Source organism: Chiloscyllium punctatum, chromosome 21 (assembly GCF_047496795.1).
Source record: "Chiloscyllium punctatum isolate Juve2018m chromosome 21, sChiPun1.3, whole genome shotgun sequence".
Lineage (NCBI taxonomy): Eukaryota > Metazoa > Chordata > Chondrichthyes > Orectolobiformes > Hemiscylliidae > Chiloscyllium > Chiloscyllium punctatum.
The window spans coordinates 19922335-19949816 of record NC_092759.1 but is presented as its reverse complement, the minus strand read 5'-3'; the positions used below and the strand labels follow the sequence as shown (position 1 = coordinate 19949816).

General features: G+C 46.4%; 1 protein-coding gene across 1 annotated transcript in view; it reads right to left on the bottom strand.

Annotated features, from left to right (window-relative positions):
• The window catches only part of LOC140492474 (disks large homolog 1-like), a 400047-nt gene extending 389349 nt beyond the window's left edge, over positions 1-10698 (bottom strand). The window contains exons 1-3 of the mRNA XM_072591362.1: positions 10500-10698; positions 9569-9692; positions 6395-6539 (exon numbers count right to left, since the gene is read on the bottom strand). Coding sequence (XP_072447463.1) covers positions 6395-6539; positions 9569-9658 — 235 coding nt within the window. The 5' untranslated portion in view covers positions 9659-9692; positions 10500-10698. The remainder of the gene's footprint in view (positions 1-6394; positions 6540-9568; positions 9693-10499) is intronic.
• Positions 10699-27482: the final 16784 nt, after the last annotated feature.

The following is a 27482-nucleotide window of genomic DNA, read 5'->3' as shown; positions in this document are numbered from 1 at the left end:
TGGGAAGCAACGGCTTTCACAGATAAAAGAGTTATACAATGCAAGTTGTTGCAGTAAATGCTGTCAAATTATAATTACCATTGAAGGGAACATCTACAATCAATAGCTCACTAAGGCTACCTAGTGGTAGCATTCTAACAGTGCAAAATCACATCATAGATGAGTTTACTACAACAGAGTCATGGATAAATATTACCAAATCTCACTACAGAAAGTGCCAATAACTAGCCGAGAATGGGAATGGGAAGGGAAAACAGTGACAGACTTTCTTCTTCATTACTTCAGTAAAAGTCTGCTTGTTGCACAGACAAGCAATGATCATGAAATTGTGCACATTTGTAATTCCACATGGTTGATCAGCTCACTAAACCCCTTTCCACATAAAGAATGAGATTATACAAGATTTATAAGCATTCAGTCTGATAGCATTCATGGAACTATATTCCAGAAAACATTTCAAATCACTAAGATAAATGCGTACTTGTAATGCCAGCAGTAAGATAGGCCATGTGGCTCATCTGCTCTATGGCTGTTCCTGCTTCACATGAGCTTCGCCCCATCCCCTTTTCATTTACTGCTTTTTCCCTCACATGTCTTTATGCTACCCATCAAATACATATATAAAATTTCCCTATATCACACCCTATGGTAGTGAGTTCCTTATTCTCATCAGTTTCTCTCAAATTCCATAATGGACTGAATGGGAAGAGAACCTGGGGCTTGAGGATATAGACAAGAATTTTTTTAACACCATGAATTATTGTGATCTGAAATATGCCGTTTCAAATGGCAAGGAAAGTACATTGAATAAGAACCTTCAAGAGTGAATGAGATACTCAAAGTTGCAGAGCTGTGGAAGAAGAATAGGTGGAATCTGGTGAATCTAATTGGATCACATTTTCAAGTGGTAGGGACTGGCACAGTAGGCCAAATGACTTCCTTTGGTGCAGTAAAATTCCATGACAGATAATTAAAGAAAAATTTACTTCATTTGCCTCCTCCCTTAACTCCATAAGTTGCAGGTCAATCTTTATAAATTTCAATTTGTCATCTCTCACAGCAAGGCATAACCTACTCACATAAATATGATGCACTGTCTTGATTCCTCGCTGTGACTTGCTTTCACTTTTGTTATTCATGGGGACATATACTGAGCTCACAGTGAATCACACTGCCATACCCACTGTTGCTCCTCGGAGATTTGAAATATGTGACTCTTCTCCCCGACAGCTCAACGTGAGCAATGTCAGTGGTAGGGGATCTGACACCTTTGGTTTTAAGATCCACCATCCATTCCACAATATTGCCCTGTGCTTATTAAGGAGATTATAGAAGTGTGCGGTGCATTTACTGCGATCAAAGAAATGGTCTCCCTCCTATCAGAAGGATGTTGTAAAACTTGAAAGGGTTCAGAGAAAAACTTACAAGGATGTTGCTGGAGTTGGAGTGCTTGAAATACAGGGAGAGGCTGAATAGGCTAAGGCTGCTTTGCCTGGAGTGTCAGAGGCTGAGGGTTGACCTTATAGAGGTTTATAAAAAAATCATGAGGGGCATGGATAGGGTAAATAGATGTCTTTTCCCTCGGGTGGGGGTGGGGGCCGAGGCCCAGAATTAGAGGGCATAAGTTTAGGGTAAGAAGGGAAAAATTGAAAAAAGACCTAATAGGCAAATTTTCACAAAAGAGGGTGGTGCATGTATCATATGAGCTGCCAGAGGAAGTGGTGAAGGCTGGTGCAACTACAATATTTAAAAGGCATCTGGGATTTATGGATAAGAAGGGTTTAGAGGGATATCGGCCAAGTGCTGAAATGGAACTAGATTAGTTTAGAAGATCTGGTCGGCATGAATGAGTTGGACCAAAAGGTCTGTTTCCATGCTATACATCTCTTTGATTTTATGACTCTAAACATAACTACAGAACATGAGGTCATTCAGCCTGCCACATCTGTGCTCTCTCTCTCTGATAGAGCTATTCACCAAAGTGCCACAGCCCTAGTGTTTTTTGTTTACAAATAATTATCCAATTCATTAATGAAAGCCTCAGCTGAACCCACCTTGACTACACTCTCAGACAAGGCATTCCAGATCCTGGGGATGAAGGGCTTGTTATTTGAGGGGCAGTTAAGGACTCTGGGTTTGTACTTGATAAGAGTTGAGAAAGATGAGGAAGGAATCTCATTACAACTTACAGAATCCTGAGAGGCCTACATAGAGTGGATGTGGAGAATTTGCTTCCATGAATAAGAAAGACTAAAACCTGCAGGCACAGCCTGAGTGAAGGGATGACCCTTCAGAAGTGAGAGGAGGAGGAATTTCTTCAGCCAGAGAGCAGTGAATCTGTGGAACTAATTGTCACAGAGGATTGTGGAGACCAAGTCACTGAAGGTCTTTAAGACAGAGATAGTTTTATTAGTATGGGGATCAAGGCAGGAGAATGAGGTTGAGAAACATATCAGCCATGATTGAATGCCAGAGAAGACTCAATGGATCAAATTATCAAATTCTGCTCTTATGGTGTTATGGATGGGCCAGGATCTTTCCCAGTTCACTGTTGTTCATATGTAATGCACCAATGAGGTACTACCTATTTCCCATGCCAGCTATCCTTTTTGAGAAAAGACCTGCATTTATACTATTCAGAATGTCCCAAAGTATTTCATAGGCAATGCAGTGCTTTTGAAGTCAGTTATAATGTATGAAACACTCCAGTCAAATGTCATGCATCCAAGCTACCACAGTTAACAGCATGATCTTGACTAGATACCCTACCTTTAGTCATGTTGGTTTAGGGATAAATACTGAACAGGACAATGGGGGAGAACTCCATGCTTTTCATTGAAACAGCACTTTGATATCTTTTGCATTTACTGGGTCCCCAGTTTAACAACTCATTCAAAAGTCAACACTTCTAATGTACAGCACTCCCTCAGTGTTGACCCTGGGAGCCTCTAGGATGAGAGATAAGAAACTTTTGCACACCGTTTGGACCTGGTATTTGTCACATGAATCCTCAGTTTGAAAACAGAACATCTGTGTAAGGGAGCAGGCAGGAAGTGAAATGCTCAGGTGCTTTGTTGTATGTTTGATTGAATTTGTGCACAATTCAAATGCTGCACATTGAGTACAAGTTTTGATTGCACTAGAAAAATCTTTATTCTTTATAACATCTTTAACTTGCCTACAGAACACGAGGGAGAAAGCAGACAATCAAAGAGATAAAATAGCAGTCAATACATCCATCTTTAACAATGTTTGATCACTGCATAGCCTTCAGAATCTTGTGTAAACAGCAAATCTGCTTGTGGACAGACTGTGTCATCATATTTCAACTGTGCTATGTTGGATGATTCACACCAGAGGCCTGAATGATGCAGTTTCTCTTTCGGAGGAACATTACAGCATATACCCCCATTGATGCCCAATGGAAGGTTCCGATTGTTGGAAATGACCGCTCCATGCCTGCTGTCTCTGCGCCGGTGAGAGATAACTCTGTTTCCCTGGGAGTCTTGGCTGAACAGGAGTGACAACACACTCTGATCACTGCATGCTGTTTTGGGCTGTTGGAAAGCCTCAGTACCTTGGGGTACATTCCAATGGTGCAGAAATGAGTTGGCTCCTGGTGATAGCGAAGGTCTTTCCAAGGATGCTAGATTAAAGTTCAACATGGGCCCAAAGACATTTTCTTTGTTCTCTGGAAATACATCTCTGAAACAATCTGAATTTAATTTCTTAGGCAAGTGTGCCACTTCTTGCCTTTTCGATAACTTCTTTTGTCTGTTCACATTTTGTTGTGTGGAAGTAAGCTTGCCAAGTAACCCTGTTTCGAAGCTCTGCATGCTCAGGATTTCTGACGCAGCAGCAGGTAAGTCAGTGGACTTCCCATCAGGAACATGCATTCCCTTATATGATGTGTAATTCATGGCTGGTGATCTGGTTACCTTCCTGTGCGAGATAACTCTATTTCCTTGTGAGTCTTGAGTGAAATCATCAGGAGGCTCGCTCGGAGTGGCAACAGATGCACATGTTACTCCTGCTGCACCATGTGCAGATGGTAGCTCATACTCAACAATATTGATGTTGGCACCACCCTTAAGATAGGAATGTTCTCTTTCCTTGAACATCTGGTGAGCCTGCTTATTTAGAATGTGGGTAGTGTTGCCATGTGTAGTTCCACAAAGAGGCACTCTCTCCTCTGAGCTGCAGTGGACAGCTCTTAAGATTGACGGCAACCTCTCCTCGTGGCCCACAGGAGTGGAGCAGCCAAAGTTGTCTCTGCAGAAATCATTGTCAGTGATCAGCTCAGGCTGATCTGTGTATGTTTCCTTTTCAGTGACAGAATTTGGGGAGGCAGTACCCACAGCACTCAGGATTGATGTGCGTGTGGGGTTTGCAAGTTTACCTGTGAAGAATAAATGATAAAGGGAAACTGGGATATTTATCAGTATTATTGATCATTACAATTGTCACTCCTCACTCTCCAATCACTGAATTTATAAAATATAGCTACAGTGAATTTACAATACAGGAACAAGGTATTCACCTCCTCTGCTCTGTGCTGGTAATTCATGAGCCTCACCTCATCCCCATCTAAATTTAAGCCTATCAACATAGTCTCCATGCTTTGTTAATCCAGCTTCCCTTTCACCGTGTCAATACTATTCATCTCCACCTGTATTCTCACAAGCCACTAGGAAAAGATTTTCTTTTAAAATTCTAATTACATTAACCTTGGAATCCTGCACAGAACTTGGTCCGACTTACACCTAATGGTTCTCATTTTGCAAATGCAGCCATAGGCTTACCTTGATGAGGAACACTGCAGATAGCTTCTACCCGACCTCCCACCAGAAAACCAACCAGTATTGAGTTTTTTTTTAAACTGTGTGCAGATCCCAAGCTGACTGCAAAGGAACACCACAGGAAATCAACTAATTATTAAAAGAATTGTGGATGCTGGAGGTGTGAAATAAAAACAGAAAGAGCTAGATGAACGCAGCACACCTGCAGCATTTGTGGGGGAAAAAAAAGCAGAGTCTGGTGACTCGTCATCAGAACTGATCTGATATTCTGATGAAGAGTCACTGAATTAAAAATATTAGTTCTGCTTTCTGCCCAGAGTTTCTGCAGCATAATTTCTGTTACTGTAATTTATTTTAATTGTTTTCTGCTAATTCAGGCCAGACTAGGTGCTAAGGGATGCATTAGAAGCTTGGGGTGCCGCTGCAGAGATTCAATGGAGAAAGGTCGCTTGTTTGAGGCCCTTCCATCGTAGTACATCATGGAATTGGTAACTGTGTAAAGCTCCTTCATGCTGTATGCTTGCTGTAGGTGAACAGAAGCTGTAATCGTAAGTGTGTTGCCACATACTGTGCTGAAACAAACTGACCTGCTTTGCACTTTATATAAAGTTGACTTGGGTATAAAATGTACTTTTACACATTTTGTGAACAGCGTATATTTTTGGAAAAACAAAGCTTATTTGCTGGTTCAAACAGGCACTTAATACTTCGCTTCCAAACATCCCATCATTTCCTACACTTGCAAAGCAGAAAGAGAATCTGGTAATTAGGAATGACTCAGATGGTTCTGAGAAGTCATTTTGACATTTGCTAGTTGCCAAGGTGGAGTGGTTACATATTATTATTTGTGAAGTGAGCACTTCCACCCTATCGCCACCCTTCAAAACAAATCATAAAAGAACATAACAGTGTGTACCTTAAAATAAAAATCAAACACAAACATCATTGATTCAATGGGGATTGTTCTGTCTGGAGCAGAAGATTAAGACAATATTCAATTCACAATTGAGGGGTTTTGATAGAGTAATTAAGGAGAACCTTTCCAGTGTTGGTAACTAGAGGATATTGATTGACAAAAGGAAGATGAAGAGAAGTTATTCTACTCAATGAGTCATTGTGATCTAGAACACAGTGCCCAAATGGACAGTGGAAGCAGATTTTATAGGAGCTTTCAAAAAGGAATTGGATAAATACTTGAAGGAGAAAACAACTTTTGGGATGCGGGTGACATGGGATTAATTGGACAATTCTTTCAAAGAGCCAGATTGGGCACAATGGGACAAATGTCTTCATTCTGTGCTGTATCATTCTAATAATGAGGCTGATCTAACAAGATCTCAAAAGAGTCATTTTGACCTTGAAACAGTAACATTTGTTTTCTTTCTAAAGATGTTGCCAGACCTACTTAGATTCTGTTGAACCCCTTAGTCTCTTGTACCACAATCTCTACTGGATAACTTTCTCACACAGTGTATACTATAGGGTCCGTGAGGGACTGCTCAGACTCCACCAACTCAGCGTTGTTGAATTTGATTCAAATTTATGTTAGTCCCCACAGCTATCTCAATGACACATAGCAAAGTAGATTTTCATACCTTTAGCCTTTGGAAAGAAGAAGGAAGAGACTGTTGTCTGTTTTATGCACTGCTGAGGAGCCCTTGTCTGAGTGAAATTTAGAGCAACCTCGGCAGTGTGATTCCTTCTGGACAGCGGATTCAGCAGCTTTGAAATGGAATGGGACTGAAAAGAAATTTAAAAACAAAACAAGTTAGGAATAACTTGTCACCAGCACAAACTGAAAAAATAATATATCATTTACGTATATCACTGCATAGGCCTCAGGTAGAGTATTGTGGCTAATTCATGTCACCAGATTTCACAGGAAATTTGAGTAGTAGACCATTTGGCCCCTCAATCCAGCTCTGCCATTCAACTAGATCATGGCTAATCTTCTATCTCAATGCCATTTTTCCACATTATCCCTAAATTCCTTAATCTATTATCTTCTGCCTCAAATGCACTCAATGACTGGGCCTCCACAGTCCTTTGTGGTAGAGAATTCCACAGATTCATCACCATCTGCATGAAGAGAATCCCTTCTACTCCTATCTTAGCACCAACTGGCTGACCAGCAAAAAAAGTAAAGGTCTTTAAAAAAAGCTATCAGGTGAGAAAGTTTATAGCCTTAAAACTTGTCCTTAAACAAAGTTAAAAATCACACAACACCAGGTTATAGTCCAACAGGTTTATTTGGAAGCACTAGCTTTCGGAGCGCTCCCAATCCAACACTGACATCTCCAAATCATGTCCTTAACCATTCAGACTAAAATGTAATTGAATTATAGAACACATTTACTGCACACTAGAAAATAGACAGGCAGGGAGGGTAAGATTATTAAGAATATTTGCCTAAACATCAGTGAATCTGTACAAACAGGACACAGAGTGATAACATTCACGGCTGTTCCTTTGTGAAATTAATAAATAATGTTTAATTCTGACCTCGAAATAAAACTAGGTATCAATTCTCTTCTCTCCTGAATTATTGTCCTTCGCTATTATGTATCTAGTTCAAAACATGCAGTGCTTTAACTTTTGTGTTTGTGACAGTACCGCCTTTGTAAACTTGTGTATAAAAATAGTCTATAATACTATAATGGAGTAGCCTGCCAGGACTCTTGAAAGAACGTGATTCCTACTCACCTGGGTTAATAGAATCCAGTAAGCTTGACTTATAGGTATCAGTGTTATGTTGTAACAGAGATGCTATTAATGAAGGGGATAATTAAAATTAAACTAAACTGTCTGTAAGAGTTTTTTTATTCCAGACTTCCAAAGAGTACAATCTCGGGGAAAAACCGTGAGAGGAATTCCCTGAGCCTTCTCAAATGTGTACCTTAACACAGGGACAAGAGACTTCAGTTAAGAGGAAAGGTTGGAAAAATTCAGATTATTCTCCTTGGAGTAACGGTTGGGAGGTGAAAACAAGATGATGATGAGATGCTCTGATAGAGAAAGAAAAAGATAATTTTTTTTAGGTGATAACACTAGAACACATTCAAAAGCATGAGAAGAAAATTTGGAATTTGCACATCCTCTTCGTGTCTACATGGATGCTCCAGTTTCCTCCCAGAGTTGAAAGATGTGCAGGTGGTGGATGCAGGGTTGCGTGGAGGGCTGGGTCTGGGTGGGATGCTCTTTGGAGGGTCAATGCAAACTCGATGGGCTGAATGGTCTCTTTCTGTCTATGAGGATCTAGTGGGAGGTAAGGAGAAATTGTTTCACAAAAAGGAGTTGTCGGATTTGGAAGATTATTCCATAAATATTTCAAAAAAGTATGCATTTGTGGATGAAGAACTTCCCAAGATTATGGACAAAATAAAACACTGCAGATGCTGGAAATCTGAAATTAAAAACAGAAATAGCTGGAGAAACATTAGAGTTAACATTTCGAGTTTACTCACCCTTCTTCAGAACTGTGCTCTGAAGAAAGATATAAAAGAGACCTAAGGGGCAACTTTTTCACGCAGAGGGTGGTACTTGTATGAAATGAGCCGCCAGAGGAAGTGGTTGTGGCTGGTACAATTGCAACATTTAAAAGGCATTTGGATGAATATATGAATAGGAAAAGTTTGGAGGGCTTTGGGCTTGGTGGTGGCAGGTCGAACTAGATTAGGTTGGGATATCTGGTTGGCATGGACGGGTTGGACTGAAGAGTCTGTTTCCATGCTATATATCTCTATGACTGGACGCGAAACATTAACTGTTTCTCTCTCTCCACAGATGTTATCAGACCTGTTGAGTTTCTCCAGCAATTTCTGTTTCTGATTTCTCAAAAGAGACTGCTCAAGCACGGATAACCAAATAGTGTTCTTCCGCAATGTAGTTTGCTATGACTAGAATGGAGAAGCTTCAACTTTGAGCTGACCAGACAGAAATATTTCCTGTGTTCTGTCTGTAACGTCTTCCTGAAAGCCATAATGTACAGAAACTAGAAATAAGTAAACTAAAATAGAACAAGATCACTCATCCAACTTATATAGCTATGAATAAGCAGCTCATGCCTTGACTCTGAAACGAGGAGAATTTATTGCGTTGCTAGGTGCAGAGTAAGTACCTCCTCAGTCAATTTTATAGAGAATGAATTGCTGAATAATTAGAAGATCAATTACACATTACAGGCATCCTACTGACTGGTGACAACATGCAGTCATATAGTGTCTTTAACATTGTTAAATGTTTCAAGATACTTTACTGGAGCGATTCTCAGACATCAATTTGAAATGGCACAACACAGAACAGTACATGACAGGAACGGCCATTTATGACGCCAAATTAAACTAATCCCTTCTCTCTGCCCTTGGTCCTGCCCTCCTCCACCACTCCTGCCAGCACCAAACAGATTCCTACCACATTGTGTAAAAACACTTGCCCCTCACATCCTTCTTTGAACTTCCCCCATCTCGCCTTAAACACATGGCCCCTAGTATTAGCTATTTCAACTCTTGGAAAAAGATGCTGACCATCAACTCTATGTATCGCATGATTTATAGACTTCTTTCCCCTCAGTCATCAGAGAAAACAACCAGAGTTTTTCTAGTGATTCCTTAGAGCCCACACCTTCTAATTCTGGCAGCTTCCTGGTAAATATCTTCTGCACCTGCTCCAAATCCTCCACGTGTGGAGATAATCATTGCTAAACGGGAAGAAAAACATGATTTGTGTTATGAGATTTTGAAGAAGATGATGCCAACCCCAAAAATACAAACCTCCACTTTCTTCCTCTTTAGCTCCCTTGTGTCCAACCAAATGTCACATTCTTCGACCTTTGGGTTTCCAGACATCTTTTTGCGTTTCATGGGTGATCAAGGATGTCCGTTGACGGAAGGCAGGCTGAAACAAAATTCACAAATAAGACACGTTATAACCATGCAATACACAATAATCATTTCGGTCTCTGTTTCTGGGAAGCAGATCACCGACATCGCACCCGTTCAACTATGGGCACCACTGTCCCCCAACATCGCACACATTAAACAGGCAGGACGAAGGGGGCTTTATTGGAGTCCAGGGTTGAGGGGGGGTGAAACAGCGCATGGATGGGGGTGGGCAATGTAGGGAGTCAAAGGCAGGAGATGGGGTAGAAGTTGGGGGGGGGGGGTTTACTTTTTGGGGGAAGGGGGGGTGCTGAGGTGTTGGAGGTGATGTGGAGTGAAATCCCAAAATAAAAGACTTGCAATTCAACACCTCTTTGGGTCATCCCATTTGTAAATGCAGCCTACATGAGGCAGTGGCCAATTTGAGCACAGTAAGATCCCACAGTCAGTAGCATTGCAAGGGCTGCGGGGGGGGGGGGGAACACAGCATTTTAAAAAAAATTTCCATAATTAGCAACGTTGATCGAGCGTAGGAGCTGAGGCTCGGTTTCCAAGCCCCTTGTCCAACCAGGGAAGGTGACATTTGAAGAGGAGAGTGGATCAATTCCAGCAAAGGCGGTGCGAGTATTGAGGGCGCGGATCGAAAAGGGGGAAACCGTTACTCTAAACATATGGTGGTGGTGGGGGCTAGTACAGGGCAGAAAGGCCGAATGGTTTTTGCCCCCTGCGCCGCTGAGACGATTCTGTCGACGGCTCAAACAAAACAATTCAGTTTCAGGCTGGCGGAAGGGGGTTTGGATTTGGAGAGAGAAAAAAAAATCACCTTAAATTAAAAATATAAACACATTATTATCTAACACGGCTCGATCCCAAGCTGGAAATTCTGAGGTAAAAGTCGCTCCGGAGAGTTCCCCCGAGGAGGGGGGGGGGGAGCGGGTTTGAGTTTGGTTTTGGTTTTTTTTCGAATAAAAAAAATGTTAGAAACCGTCCGACAATCTCGCGCCCGGCTTTCCCGCCCTGCGTGCGCACTCCCACCTGCCACTGGGAATGGCTGCGTGCGCGCTCCCCCGGCCCAGGGAAAGGCTGCGTGCGCGCCCCCCTCGGCCCAGGGAAAGGCTGCGTGCGCGTTCCCTCGGCCCAGGGAAAGGCTGCGTGCGCGTTCCCTCGGCCCAGGGAAAGGCTGCGTGCGCGCCTCCTCACCTCAGGGAGAATGTTGTGGGATGGATTTGGGTTAATGGGGTGGAGTGGGGAATTGTGGGAGAGGGAATGGTGGAGTGGGGTGGAGGGAGAGAGTCATGGGGGGGGGGGGGGTGGGGTGGAGTGGAGGAAATGGGATGGAGGGAGAGGGGAGGGGGAAATGGGGTGAGGGGAGTGGGGGAAATGGGGTGAGGGGAGTGGGGGAAATGGGATGGAGGGTGAGGGGACTGGGGGAATGGGATGGAGGGAGGGGGAGAGGAGAGTGGTGGAAATGGGATAGAGGGAGGGGGAGTGGTGGAAATGGGATAGAGGGAGGGGGAGTGGTGGAAATGGGATAGAGGGAGGGGGAGTGGGGAAAATGGGGTGAGGGGAGAAGGGGAAATGGGGTGAGGGGAGTGGGGGAAATGGGGTGAGGGGAGTGGGGGAAATGGGATGGAGGGAGAGGGGAGTGGTGGAAATGGGATAGAGGGAGGGGGAGTGGGGAAAATGGGGTGAGGGGAGTAGGGGAAACAGGGTGGAGGGAGAGGGGAGTAGGGGAAAAAGGGGATGGAGGGAGAGGGGAGTGGGGGAAATGGGATGGGTGGAGTGGGGGAAACTTTATGGAGGGAGAGGGGAGTAGGGGAGTAGGGGAAACGGGGTTGAAGGGAGAGGGGAGTGGGGGAAACTGGGTGGAGGGAGAGGGGGGTGGGGAAATGGGGTGGGGGGATGCTGGAGTGGGGGAAATGGTGTGCGTGGAGGGAAATGGAGTGGAAGGAGGGTGGAGTGGGGTAAATGGAATAGAATGGGGTGGAGGGAGGGAAATGGAGTGGAGGTAATTAGGGTGGAAGGAGGGTGAGCTGAGCCGGAGGTGGTCTCAGAAGGGTGAAGTAGGAATGTGAGGTTCTGGCAGAGTTGAATGGAGCAAATGAGGGAGGGATATTGCAGTAGGAGGGTTGGGGAGCAAAGATGGAAATGTGGGAAACAAGTAGGACCCCGTTTCGAGCATTGAGACGTTTGGAGAGAGCCCATCAGCCCCCAACACTTCAACATTACGGTTCTGTTCCCGGAATTTAGAAGGTGAGTGGTTGATTTAAAGATTTCAAGATACGAAGAATAGATAGAGTTGATTGAGAGAAACTATTTCCACTGCTTGGTAAGTCTGGGGAGTGGGGGCAAGGTCCACAAAGATCAGAGCCAGACCTTTCGGAAGTGTAATTAAGGAAATCAAGGCCACATTTAACAGAGTGTGTCTTAAAGGGTCTCTAGCAAAACTGGAGTCAATGTGGAATCAGAGGGAAACTCTCCATTGTTGGAATCATGTGTGGCACATTGGAAGATGCATGTGGTTGTTGGAAGTTGGTAATCTCAACTCCAGGGCATCTCTGCAGGAGTTCCTCAGAGTAGTGTCCTAGACCCAACATCCTCAGCTGTGCATCAATGACCTTCCCTCCACCATAAGTTCAGAAATGGGAATTGTGTAATCTTCGACAAACATGTTCAGCACCATTAGTGATTCCTCAGATATTGGAGGTCCATGTCCAAATGCATAAGTCCAAGATAATGTCCAAGCTTGGGCTGGAAAATGGCAAGTAGCATTCATGCCACACAAATGTCAGGCAATGATTGTCTCCAGTAAGAGAAAAATCTCACCATTGCCCCTTGAGGTTCAATGCCATTACCATCACTGAATCCCTCATTATCAACATCCTGGGCATTAACATTGACCAGAACTGAACTGGACTCACTACATAAACTCAGCAGCTACTAGAACAGGTCAGAGGCTGGGAATCCCGCAGTGAGTAACTCACCTCCTACTAACTACTCGCTGTGTGAACAAGTTCTTGCTCTTGCTTCATCTAAACTTCATGTTATACACTATGTTGTCAATGTAACATTGACCACCAGTACTAACAAAACTGGAAGGTAGGTGCAGTTGGGTCACAGAGCAGCCTAGATCTAAGTTGGATGATGGCAGAGGAGTGAAGGGCTGAATGGTCTCCCCTGCCATATCCCAGGTTTTGGCCTCGGAATAATCCCAAGTTGGGGTGACAATTACCGCACAACCCCTCTCTCTGCCCTTCCCCTGCTGTTACTGCTCCCTAGACAAGGAGAGCTGGAATATCGTGGGCTGTACCATCAGTTAGCTCAGTTGGCTGGATGTCTGGTTTGCTTTGCAGAGTGACACCAACAGCATGGGTTCAATTCCCTGCACTGGCTGAAGTTACCTTAAAGGACTCTCCTCCTCAACCTCTTCCCCTCTCCTGAGGCATGGTAGCCCTCAGGTTAAGCCACCACCAGTCATCTCTCTCTCTCTGTCTCTCTATACATAGGTATACATATATTATATCTCTCTCTCTCTCTCTCTCTCTCTCTCTCTCTATCTATCTATCTATCTATCTATCTCTCTGTGTGTCTCTCTCTCTCTCTAGGATGAAACAGCAGCACTATGGTCTGCTATGGCTTCACTGTCAACTAGGCAATGGGGCATCTGGGGAGGTAAGAGCAGCACACATGGTTCTCCATCCTGAAGTAGTCGCAAATATTAACATCAGGTGGCAGCAAAGTTCCAGGACAGGAACGGAGGCAGCACTTTTTTTTTACAGTTGTAGCCATCTGCTGCGCTAAGCCGTGCAGTGTTGGTGGGAAAACAAGCATGTTTTCCATTAACTGTTACGCCCAAAACAATCTCTGAACTCTGCCACTGCAAGGTGATGGGCAGTCAGCTCTGGGTGAGAGCACAGCACTATCAGTAATTAGAGTGGACAGTTTGTGTTAGACTATTCAGCAGGGCACTTGAAACGTACATGAAAAGCCTCCATGGCAGAGAGTCTGGCAAGTGATCTATTGAACTGCTTAATTGAGATGTTATTCTCCACCACACTTATTCACCATGCAGACCCGTGGACACTTGCTTCCAAAACATACAGGCAATAAACAGCCATTGTTTGGATTAGATTAGCCCAACAAGTCCACACCGACCTGCCGAAGCGCAACCCACCCAGACCCATTCCCCTACATTTACCCCTTCACCTAACACTAAGGGCAATTTAGCATGGCCAATTCGCCTAACCTGCACATTTTTGGACTGTGGGAGGAAACCGGAGCACCCGGAGGAAACCCACGCAGACACGGGGAGAATGTGCAAACTCCACACAGACAGTTGCCTGAGGTGGGAATTGAACCCAGGTCTCTGGCGCTGTGAGGCAGCAGTATTAACCACTGTGCCATCGTGCTGCCCATAGTGCCTCCATAACCATGTGCCCCAAAATCCTTGCAGGAGGGATTACGGAACCAAACTTGACATAGTCATTTTAGGAGACGTTAGACCCGCGCGCACCCTACAGTTCAATCGTTGAGGTCAGTTTTTAAAGAGGGGCTCAAGGAGGGGCAAGATATGGAGAGGTTTAGGAGGAATTGTGGGTCTCAGGTGGTCTGAAGGCATGGCTTCAAATGGTGGATCACTGAAAATTGGAGAGATCTCAGAAGGCTGTATGATCTGGTGGAGGTTAGAGAATGGAAGAAGGTGAGGTTAAAGAGACTTTTCATGGAAAGAAGACTAGATTAATGCACAATAATAATTGACTGCCATTGTGGACCTCCATTCACAAGAGAAGTGCACTGTTGGAAGGTCAGTGCTGAGGGCGTGGGCACCGTCGGAGGGTCAGTGCTGAGAGAGAGGGCACTGATGGAGGGTCAGTGCTGAGGGAGAGGGCACTGTCGGAGGTTCAGTGCTGAGGGAGTGGGCACTGTCAGAGGGTCAACGCTGAGGGAGTGGGCACTGTCGGAGGGTCAACGCTGAGGGAGTGGGCACTGTCGGAGGGTCAGTGCTGAGCAAGTGGGCACTGTCGGAGGGTCAACGCTGAGGGCTTGGGCACTGTCAGAGGGTCATTGCTGAGGGAGTGCCGCACTGTCAGAGTGTCATTGCTGAGGGAGTGCCGCACTGTCAGAGGGTCATTGCTGAGGGAGCGCCGCAGTGTCAGAGGGTCAGTGCTGAGGGAGCGCCGCACTGTCAGAGGGTCATTGCTGAGGGAGCGCCGCACTGTCAGAGGATCAGTGCTGAGGGAGCGCCGCAGTGTCAGAGGGTCAGAGCTGAGGGAGTGGGCACTGTCAGAGGGTCAGAGCTGAGGGAGTGGGCACTGTCAGAGGGTCAGAGCCGAGGGAGCACCGTGCTATTGGAGAGTCAGTGCTGAGGGAACACTGCATTGTCAGGGTCAAGGCACACTGATATAATGGGATAAAATATATCCCTTACCCTCCACTGCTGTGGCTTATTCCAACAGTGCTGTTTATGGGTGCTTGCTATGCTGTAAACAGTGTCATTCTCTCATTCCACACCCCATTACAACAGTGACCCCACTCCAGTGAAACTTCTCACTGGCTGTAAAATGGTATAGGACACCCTGAAACTGTGGAACCTGCACTCAAGAAGCCTTTTCATGCAGTCAAAGGGGTTAGAGTGACTTTCAGCATTTGGATGACACTTTACCCTTGCAGTCTGACCTATCAGATGAGCTGACAAGCTGTAAACACAGCCTTGTGTTTGCTAACACCCACTGAGCCAGAGAGTGGGGCAGGTGTGTTTGTGAGAGCGTTGGAGGATTGCCAGTTTGTTCGAGGTGAGATTGGGTGGACCCAGACAGGTGAGTAGTTAAAACTTTCAAAAACTGAAAAGTACCAATTTTTATTGGATAGATTTTTAATCAGTAATGGAGAATGGTGGTTATGGAGGAAGCTAATAAAATAGATTTGAGAATGATCAGATCAGCAAAGATCTCATTGAAAGGTAGAGCAGACTCAATGGGCTGAATGGCCTCTTTCTGTTCCTATGTCTTATGACCACTACAGGCATTCCCCAGTATACAAACATCCAACTTATGGACATTTTTACTTATGAATAAGATTCCATATTAATGTTAATTTTAAACATCCATGGGAGCATTATCCCATACTTACGATCGGCTATTTGATATCATACTAGATTACTTACAGTGTGGAAGCAGGCTCTTCGGCCAAACAAGTCCACACCGACCCGTCGAAGCGCAACCTAGCCAGACCTATTCCCCTATATTTCCCCCTTTACCTAACACTACGGGGCAATTTAGCATGGCCAATTCACTCAACCTGCACATGTTTGGACTGTGGGAGGGAACCGGAGCACCTGGAGGAAACCCACGCAGACACGGGGAGAATGTGCAAACTCCACACAGACAGTCGCCTGAGGCGGGAATTGAACCCGGGTCTGCTGGAGCTGTGAGGCAGCAGTGCTAACCACTGTGTCACCGTGTTCCAACTTTATACAAATCAGTTTATGAATGTACTCAAGAACTTAAGCCATTCATAACCCGGGGACTGCATAAATACTACTATCTCCCCTAAATATGAATCCTGACTGTGAAATCACTGTCGATCGTTGTAAAAACCCATCTGCTTTGCTAGTGTCCTTTAGGGAAGGAATTCCACCACCTGCACCAGAGCCACTACCCAGTATGATTGACTCTTAACTGTCCTCTGAAATATTCAAGCAAACCACTCCAATTCAGAGGCAATTAGAGACGGGTAACACAAGCGACTCCAGTGACACACATCCCACGAAAGAATAAAAAAGATGGTGGCCACAGGATCGTTTACATCCACATGAAGAGGGCAGGTGGGTGAACCGAAAGTTGAGAAAATTCTGTCAGTGCGGATGCTGCTTTTCCCCGATTTGGAAGGTGGCATATTCCTAGACCGTCATTCTGACGATCAGTGGAGTTACCACACTTGGAAGGTGGATCGTGGCTGACATAAATACTGTTTGCACCTTGGGGGAATTGGCAGGATTTGGTACAGAGGTCAGGAAAGGCTGCTAAATGCCATTGGTCTCTCACTGGGCTAATTTGAATCACAGACTCTGAAGCAGAGGCCGATGATGAAGACAGGAATGACTGCACTTAGCTCCTTGCTATGTTTGAGATGACCTGAGGGGTTTTCCAAAAGCTTATAGATTTTCCAAAATGGAGAGGCAGGACCTTGCCTAAATGTGTCCCTGCTAATAGGATATGGATGTGGTTGAACAGACTGCAGGATGAAGCTGTTCCTGTAGCAGATGGAGTGTTTGACCCTTGCTAGTGGAGGGTATGAGAATTAATCAGGGACCGGCTTTAAGCTGAGCGGATTACAGGGATCAGCGATCCTGTCTCTGGAGCAACTGTACTGTCCCACAGCACCCAGCAGAATAGAGTTGGAAGGTTACATCAAGGACAGGAGGAAATGTACCTTCACAATTCCTTACCTCAATCATTCAGGGAGCACAGCACTTCAACAATGTAAGAATAAAATCTAGCTTTAATGGGACTACCTTGTGCAGCCTGCTCTTGTGCAGAACAGATTTAAAATAATAAAGAGTGTCGTTATTGCCAGGTGCCAAGCCAGAATCAGAAGGCACTGGGATCGAACCCCATTGCGGAGCTGAGGGAGCACTGCGCTGTCGGAGGGTTGGCGCTGGGGGAGTGGGCACTGTCAGAGGGGCAGTGCTGGGGTAGTGGGCATTGTCGGACAGTCAGTGCTGAGGGAGCACTGTGTTATCAGAGGGTTAGCACTGAGGGAACGTCGTACTGTCGGAGGGTCACTGCTGAAGGAGTGCTGCACTGTCAGAGGGTCAGTGCTGAGGGAGCGTCATACTGTCGGAGGGTCAGCGCTGAGGGAGTGCCGCACTGTCAGATGGTCAGTGCTAGGGGAGTGCACACTGTCGGACGGTCAGTGCTGAGGGAGCACTGTGCTATCAGGGTTATCGTTGAGGGAGTGCTGCACTGTCAGAGGGTCAGTGCTGGGGGAGTGGGCACTGTCAGAGGGTCAGTGCTGGGGGAGTGGGCACTGTCAGAGGGTCAGTGCTGGGGGAGTGGGCACTGTCAGAGGGTCAGTGCTGGGGGAGTGGGCACTGTCAGAGGGTCAGTGCTGGGGGAGTGGGCACTGTCAGAGGGTCAGTGCTGGGGGAGTGGGCACTGTCAGAGGGTCAGTGCTGGGGGAGTGGGCACTGTCAGAGGGTCAGTGCTGGGGGAGTGGGCACTGTCAGAGGGTCAGTGCTGGGGGAGTGGGCACTGTCAGAGGGTCAGTGCTGGGGGAGTGGGCACTGTCAGAGGGTCAGTGCTGGGGGAGTGGGCACTGTCAGAGGGTCAGTGCTTGGGGGAGTGGGCACTGTCAGAGGGTCAGTGCTTGGGGGAGTGGGCACTGTCAGTCAGCCCTGAGGGAGCGCTGCACTGTGGGACATTGGTCTTGTAGGTGAAGCATGAAACTGAAACCCTGTCTGCGGTCTCAGGTGGGTGTAACAGATTCTGCAGCCCAAAATTTCACAGAAAGGTTTTGGGAGATCCCCTCAGTGTCTTGGGATTGTTCATTTCTCCTGAACCAACAGTATGAAAGCAGTTGAAGTGGTCAGTATCACCTTGTGGTTTGTGGGATGTTGCTGTGCCCATGTTGGCTGCCAAGTGAGTGCCGTGATACAACAGGGATCAGAGTTCAAACACAGTTACCGTGTCATTGCCTGTAAGGTGCTGTGCAAAGTCCTGAGGTGGTGAAATGCATGAGAGGAATGCGCAACTGGCATTGTTGGCAGGATTGGGTTATTAAGCTGAAAACCAACACTGTGGAAGGGAGGGAGCGAGGAAGGCTGGTATTTAATGTCCAGAACATGTTCCCCTCGAGTCTGCTGCCTCTGCTGTCTGTGGTCTTGCTAAAGATTTGTCGTGCCTGCTAATATTTCAATTTCATCAATGGAGCCGAATTAATTTAATCCTTGCAGGATTTCAGAGGCTCATTGACATCTGCCTTGTCCTTCTGGCTTCTAACATCGTTGTCACAGTTTTCAGAAGTTTCCTGCAGGGCTTGGCGGTTAGAAATTCAGAATTTGTATTTCTGGCCGGCCATTTATTTTGTCCCTGTTCTTTTGCCCTTGCTATTTCTAAACAGTTTAAAAGAAAACTAGGCCTCGAAATGCCGCCTTTGATGGATTTTTGGAACTTTATAAAGACAGCCATTGAATACCAGAAGCATGACAGCTGCACTAAACATTCAGCCACAGCCCTAGTACTACTGTCCAATTCTAGATAAATAGATCAGGCCCTCGACTGAGTTCAATACAGCCATCTGAAAGGACACTGCATGGTTATTTGGATAGCAATGGTGTGCAGTGATATGGGTAAAAAGCAGGAGATTGGTACTAGATCATAGAACCGGCACAGACACAATGGGCCAAATGGCCACCTTCTGCAACATAACAGTTCTATGACATGAGACTGCTCTGCCATGGAGTCATAGAGTTGCACAGCACGGAAACAGACCCTTCAACCCAACTTGTCCGTGTCGACCAGATATCCTAAATTAATCTAGTCCCATTTGCCAGCATATCCCTCTAAATCCTTCCTGTTCATATACCCATCCAGATGCCTTTTAAATGTTGCAATTGTACCCACCTTCACCACTTCCTCTGGCATCTCATTCCATACATGCAACACCCTCTGCTTGAAAATGTTGCTTCTTAGGTTCCTTTTAAATCTTTCCCCTCTCACCTTAAATCTATGCCCTCTAGTTTTGAACTCTTTCACCCCAGGGAAAAGACCTTGGCTGTTCACTTAACCCATGCCCCTCATGGTTTTGTAAACCTCTATAAAGGTCATCCCTCAGCCTCCGATGTTCCAGGGAAAACAGCCCAGCCTATTCAGCCCCTCCCTATAGCTCAAACCCTCCAGTCCCAGCAACGTCCTTGTAAGTCTTTTTTGAACATTTCTAGATTATGGCTGTTCATCTAACTGTGGGCCATTTTCTCGCGCTTTCCTTGATGCAAAGAACGTGTGACGATCTGCTTGTCTTGGTCTTCAACACTCTCAGTGATGACTCACCACAAGCCTCTGGGGTGGGGAATTCTCAGGATTCACCACCCTCTCAGCAAAGAAATTCCTTCTTTTCTCAATCCAGATTGATCAGTCCTTATCCTGAGATTGTGTTCTGCTGGTTCTGTAACCTTTAGAAAGAGTGAGAAAGTGCAGGAGACGGTGCAAAAGAGATTTGGAAGTACCAAGATGAAGGTCTTCAGTGACATGGGTAGACTGGAGTTGGTCTCCTTATGTAAAACCATGTATGTGTAAGGAGCAGGTGTTGGCCACTTGACCCCTCAAGCCGGTTCCTCTGTTCAAAAAGATCATGATTTACTTTGATTTATTATTGTCACACGTACCTAGGTAAGGTGAAAAGTATTTACTTTGATTTATTATTGTCACACGTACCTAGGTAAGGTGAAAAGTTTTGGTTTATGTGCAGAACACGCAGAGCATGCCATACAAAGTGCATTGAGCTAATAGAACAGAGCGAGGAATGCAGTGATACAGCTACAGAGAAGGTGCATAAAGAGCAAGGTCAATGTTAAATTTAAAATTTGAGCGATCCGTTCAGAAATCTAATAACAGCCGGGAGGAAGCTGTTCTTGAACCTGTTGGTACATGTGTTTAAACTTTTGTATCTTCTGCCCAGTAGAAGAGGTTGGAAGAGATTATAACCGGAGTGGGAGGGATCTTTGATGATGTTGGCTGCCTTCCCGAGACAATGCGAAGTTTGTCAATAGATGGAAGGTTGGCTGCGTGATGAACTGGGCTGTGTTCACAACTCTCTGTAGTTTCATACGGTCTTGTGCAGAACAGTCGCCAGACCAAGTTATGATGCATCCAGATAGAATGCTTTCTATGGGGCATCTATAAAAATTGGTCCTTGTGAACATGCTGAATTTCCTTAGCGTCCTGATGAAGAACAGGCATAGTTGTGCTTTCTTGACCATCGTGTCGACGTGAGCGGACCAGTACAGATTGTGAGTGATCATCAATCCCAGGAGCTTGATGCTCTCGACCATCTCCAGCTCGGCTCCTTTGTTTTGCTGACAATGAGGGAAGGATTGTTAAGTTTGCATCACACCACTAAGCACTGTGTGTCTTTCCTGTATTCAGTCTCATCATGAGTGCTAGCCTACAGTGGTGGTGCAATCAGCAAATCTGTAGATGGAGTTAGGACAAAATTTGGCCTCGTAGTCATAAGTGCAGAGGGAGAGTGCGGTCAGGGGCTGAGTAAGCAGCCTTGCAGGGTGCCTGCATTGAGGATTGTGGTGGAGGAGTTGCTGTTGCCTATTGCTGATGATAGACTTGATCCAGTCTCAACTCCACTTTCTGACCCCCCCCCCACCCCATAACCTCAAATCCCTCACCAATCAAACATCTAACTCAGCCTTGATATATTCAGTGACCCAACCTCCTCCTCCCTGAGGGAGAGAATTCCAAAACGTAACAATCCTCCAAGAGAAGTTTTTTAAAATATGTCATATCATATTCACCAGATAAAGGTGACACTGGCTAGGCCAGCGTTTGTTGCCCATTTCTCATTGCCCAGAGGACAGTTTAAGAGTCAACCATATTTCTCTGGGTCTGGAGCTACCTGTAGGCCAGAGCAGGTAAGGACTGCGGTTACTTTGCCTACAGGTCATCAGTGAACTAGTTGGGTTTTACGAACAATTGTCAATGGTTTTTTGGCTGACATCAGACTCTTGATTCCAGATTTAGTTTTATTGAATTCAAATTCCAACATCTGTCATCGTGGGATTCAAACCTGAGTCCTCCAGATTAATAGGTTTGCAAAATTGCCATGAGGCTATCGCCTCCCCCCAAATTCTTTATCATTTCTTAAATGGGAACCAAAAGAGCTGTGGATGCTGGAAATCAGAAACAAAAGCAGAAATTGCTGGGGAAACCCAGCAGGTCTGGCAGCATCTGCTGAGAGAGAAAGCAAAGTTAAGATTTTAAGTCCAGTGTCAAAGATGGGGTGGTGCTGGAAAAGCTCAGCTGGTCAGGCAGCATCCGAGGAACAGGAGGGTCAACATTTCAAGCATAAGATCTTCATCAGGATTCCTTATGCTCGAAATTTGATCCTCCTGCTCCTCAGGTGCTGCCTAACCTGCTTGCTTTCCCAGCACCACACTCTTTGACTCTGATCTTCAGCAACAGCAGTCCTCACTTTCTCCATTTTGGGTCCAGTGACCCAGTTGTGAAGAATGCTGGTTGGACCCGAAATGTCATCTCTGTTTTCTCTCCACAGATGCAGCCAGATCTGCTGAGCCTTTCCAGCAGTTTCTGTTTCCCATCTCTTAAAAGGGACATCCCTAATTTTCAAAATGTGCTCCCTCTTCCTAGGTGCCCCTCCTGAGAACAAACATCCTCTCAGAGTCCACCTGTCAAATCTCATCAGGGTCTTTCTTGGGCATCATTGGTGAGTCCCGCATTTGTTGCCTATCCCTAGTTGCCCCTTGAAATGTGTGTCTTGCCTGCCCATTCCACAGGGTGTCAACCATAATGCTGGTCTGGCGACCCACGTAGGTCAGACTGGATAATAATGGCAGATTCTCCCTCCCCAGAAGGACATAATGAACCAGATGAGATTTTACAGCAACCAATATGGTCACAGTCACCATTAAATTAGCTTTGAAATCCAGATTTAATTGGATTTAAATTTCACCATCAGCCATGGTGAGATTCAAACCCATATGGCCCAGGACTTCAGGGTGCTGGACCAGTCATGTTGCTGACACACCACCACTTCCTCATTTCTTTCTTTCAAACTCTAGTGAGGTCCAACTAGTTCAACCGATCTGCTGTAGGAAAGGCCGTCATCCCAGGAATCAGTCAAGCGAATCTCTCCTGAATTGTCCCGGTACAAAAGGGGTCCCTCCTGAAGTGGGGGCGTCTCAGAGCTGAAGCTGCTAGCTACTGGCCTGGAAGACAACGATCCCTCTCCCTGGGCTGTATCTGGTAAACGAATTTTTATTGTACTCCACAAGACTAGGAAGCCATGTTACTTGTCTGAGAGCAGAGGACCAGGACTCGGACAAAAGGAAGGAGACGCTTTTGCGGATGAAGAGTTGGCACACAGGTTCTGTAGGAACGAGCAGTTTAATTAAACAGGTCACCTCTTATAACCTGCTGCCTTGATTTCAGTGCTTGTGAATAGGAGCTATTGTTGGAAATATGGTTGTGTGACCTCACACGTTTCATTAAGTCCCAACTTGTCAGTTCTTGCCCACCCTGGTCCCGTGAAAAGGCTTTTTTTAGGATTTCAGAATGCCTCTTACATAACTGTGCTTGCTTTATTTAATTTTCTTTCACTCGATGCTCTGGATGCTCAGAGTTCCGAAAGAATGACCTAGGTTCTTCCAGATGAAGAACTTTTTGAAGTGTAGTAACACACTGCTGTAATGCACAAGATGTGGCAGTAACTTGTGCCTAAGCTTACCCAGGTTCTACCTTTTTCCTGTTGATGGATAAATATTGGTCAAAAAGTAGAAGGGGGATCTTGCCCAGCTCTTTGAGGAATCGCTTTACAACATCTTGTGTCCACAAGTCAGTGCAGACAGTGCATCAGTTTGAATTCTCATCTTTAAAGAATCACCTACAACAACGTGGCACTCCCTCAGTGCTGACCCTCCAACAGTATGGTACTCCCTCAGCACTGACTCTCTGACAGTGCGACGCTCCCGCAGCACTGACCCTCCGACAGTGTGGTGCTCCCGCAGCACTGACCCTCCAACTGTGCAGCGCTCCCTCAGTGCTGACCCTCCGACAGTACGGCGCTCCCTCAGTACTGATCCTCCGACAGTGTGGCGCTCCCGCAGCACTGATCCTCCGACAGTGTGGCGCTCCCGCAGCACTGACCCTCCGACTGTGCGGCGCTCCCGCAGCACTGACCCTCCGACAGTGCGGCGCTCCCTCAGCACTGACCCTCCGACAGTGCGGCGCTCCCTCAGCACTGACCCTCCGACAGTGCGGCGCTCCCTCAGCACTGACCCTCCGACAGTGCGGCGCTCCCTCAGCACTGACCCTCCGACAGTGCGGCGCTCCCTCAGCACTGACCCTCCGACAGTGCGGCGCTCCCTCAGCGCTGACCCTCCGACAGTGCGGCGCTCCCTCAGCGCTGACCCTCCGACAGTGCGGCGCTCCCTCAGCGCTGACCCTCCGACAGTGCGGCGCTCCCTCAGCACTGGCCCTCCGACAGTGCGGCACTCCCTCAGCACTGACCCTTTGACTCTGCGGTGCTCCCTCAGCACTGACCCTCCAAACAGTGTGGCGCTCCCTCAGCACTGACCCTCCGACAGTGCGGCGCTCCCTCAGCACTGACCCTCCAAACAGTGTGGTGCTCCCTCAGTGCCTACCCTCCGACTGTGCGGCACTCCCTCAGCTCTGACCCTCCCCGACAGAGCCCTCTCTCTCACAGCACCGACCCCTGACAGTGCCCTCTGATCGTGCAGTGGTCCCTCAGCACTAACCCCCCCCCCCCACTCCTGGAAAATGCAGCACTCTCTCTCAGTGCTGACTCTCCGACAGTGTGGCGCTTTTTCACTGCTGACCCTCCGACAGTGTGGCGCTGACCCTCTGGCGGTGGAGTACTATAGTTCTGAGCTGTGGGTACAGAGGTGGGACACTACCCATCATCCACAATCAAAATTACAATTAGCCATAACGTGTCTGTGACCTCTCCCTGTATCATATGTTTTGGAGGAGCCTGTAAGAAATGGACAAACTGATATTTTGATGTCGGAACAAGTTTCTCCAACAGTTTACAATGATTGGTAGCGTCTGGTCACATTTTCCAATGGGAGTTTTTGTGTAGCAATGAGGCACTCAAATAGATTTGGGTATGCTGTCAGCAGTTTAATTCCCTCCCATTGTCTGATGTGATGAATTATTGAGTGTGATCTTCACGTGTTGTATGTGATAAAGTCCTGGTAGGGTGAGGCAGGGAGGCCTGGTCATGCTTTGTGTGACGGTACATAGACTCTGAATAAGTCTGTCCCCAAAGGCAACAAGGGAATTAACCCTTGGTTTCCCAATAAGTCCAGTCTGTCAGCACCTCACTTTTAAAACTCGGTGCCCTTTGTTTCGAGTCTTTTTATGGTCTCGTCCTTATCTCTCCAGTCTACAACCCTCCAAGATCTCCTCGAATTCCAACCTTCTTGACAATCCCCAGATTCCCATCACATCACCAGTGGCGGCCATGCCTTCAGCTGCCTGAGCCCTGAGCACTGGAATTCCCTCCCTAAACCTCTCCTCCTCCCTCTCCCTCCTTCTCTCTTACTCTCAAGCTTCCTTTCTCTATCTCTATCTGTATCTCACTCGCTTTCTCTCTCCCTCTCCTCTCTCACTCTATCTCAGTTTCTTTCACTTTCTCTATCTCTCTGTGTATCTCTGTCTCTCTTTCGCTCACTCTCTCTCCTTTTGCTCTCATTCTTTCTATCAATCTGTCTCTCCCGTTCTCTTTCTTTCTCTCTTTCTCTCTAGCCCCCCTTTCTCTCTCGCACTCTCACCTCCTCTTTCTCTCTGCCTCTCTGCCTCTCTCTCTCTCTCTCTCTCTCTCTCTCTCTCTCTCTCTCTCTCTCTCTCTCTCTCTCTCTCTCTCTCTCTCTCTCTCTCTCTCTCTCTCTACCCCTCTCTTTCCGTCTCTCTCTCTCTCTCACTCACTCTCTCTCTTGTCCTTTTAAGACGTTCCTTAAAGCCAAGCTTTTTGACTTCGCTTTCAATCGCTAATATCTCCTGTGGCTCGATGTCAGCTTTTACCTGACAACACTGTCAGGTACAGGTAGATATTGGAGAAATTCACATGATTCCTGCCAAGCTCTTCCTTGCCCTCACTACCCTGCTTGATTCAGTTGAGAGAAGTCGTTTGTGACTGAGGCCCCTTTCCCTGGCCTGGGACAGTTAGTCTCAGATGTGCTATCACAGTACGCCTCTGCATGCAGCCCACCCCCTTTGCATGGACCAACTGAATTTTAACAGAACTCAATTCCCCCTCCATCTCTCTCTCCCTCCATCACCAACTCTCTTTCCATCTTTTTCTCCCTTCATCTATATCTTTCACTCCATCTGCCCCTCCATCTGTCACTCATCCCCTCCATCTCCCCATACCTTCGCTCCAACAGTGTTGATTTTATTGATTTAGAAAGATCTCCTAGAAGAGTCTGTTTCTGAACAGATTGCTAAAGAGACCCTCATCTTGAAAGGCCTTGTTCTGAGTAGACCTGCATTTCTGCTCTATTCAGCAGAAAGGGCCATTGTACAACTTCAGTTATAACAATCAGACTCTCTCTCTCTCTCTCCACCCACCCACCCACCCCCCACAAACCACATACCGTATAATTCACCCCAGCTGCAGCCTTCATCTCTCTTTGATCATTCAAGCATAATCATTTTAACACAGCCTCTGAACTGACACATTCATGACCAGAGAAAGTTCAGTCCTCAGGGCGAGATGCACAACAAACACATACACCCTACCATGCTTGAAGCGGACAGTGCAGAGGGAGCACTAACCCCATATCTAACCCCATACTGTCCCTGTCCTGGCAGTGTTTGATGGGCACAATGTAGAGGGAGCTTTACTCTGTATCTAACCCCAGGCTGCCCCTGTCCTAGGAGCATTTGATGGGGGTCAGTGTAGAGGAAGCTTTACTCTGTATCTAATTCTGTGCTGTCCCTGTCCTGGGAGTATTTGATGGGGGACAGTGTTTAATTTTTATCTAACCCCATGCTATCCCCGTCCTGAATGTGCTTGACGGGGTTTTCTCTGTCCCTCAGAAACCTCACATTTCAGACAGAAAATAGCAGAGTGAAAATGGAAGCTGAAAGTGTACTTGTGCAGTTTGAGATAAAGCAGGAATTGACGGCTACACAACTGCACAGCAGATTCAGTTCCTATAGTTACCGCTATCAATATTCAGGAATCGTGAGTGAGTTAGAGCGGATGTGTTTCTTTCAGTTTACTTTCAGCTTGCGTTTTCTCATGGGTCAGATCACAAGGTGCTTAATTTCTGTTTTCGTTTCTAAGCTGCTGATATGTTTGAAAATTACCAAATTTAATCAAAGCAGCTCATCTAAATGTTTGACTCCTGTGAGACTCTGTGTTCTAGCTCAATGACAACACAGGGCTTAAAAGTTCTCATTCTCCTCTGGTATGTGATTAAAATCAGTACACCTCATCTCCCTCGATCAGACCTGATTTCCATTAAGATTGTAAAAGCATTTTGTGCAGAAGCTGTAGCTACAGGAGCAGGTCAGAGGCTGGAATCCTGCATAAAGTAACTCCCCTCCTGTCTCTCCAAAGCCTGTCCACCATCTACAAGGTACAAGTCAGGAGGGTGAGGGAATAATCCCCACTTGCCCCTGGATGGGGGCAGCTCTAACAACACTCAAGAAGCTCAGCACCATCCAAGACAAAGCAGCCCCCGCTTGATTGGCCCCACACCCACAAACATCTACTCCCTACACCACTGACACTCAGTAGCAATAGTATGTACCATCTACAAAGTGCACTACACAAATTCACCAAAGATATTCAGACATCACCTTCCAAACCCATGATCACTTCCATCTAGAAGGACAAGTGCAGCATATACAGGGGAACACCAGCACCTTCAAGTTCCCCTCGGAGCCACTCACCACCCTGACTTGGAAATACATCACCGTTCCTTCAATGTCACTGGGTCAAAGTCCTGGAATTCCCTCAAATAGCATTGTGGCTGCACCTACATTGCATGGACCTCAAGAGTTCAGGAAATCACCTAGCAACCACCACC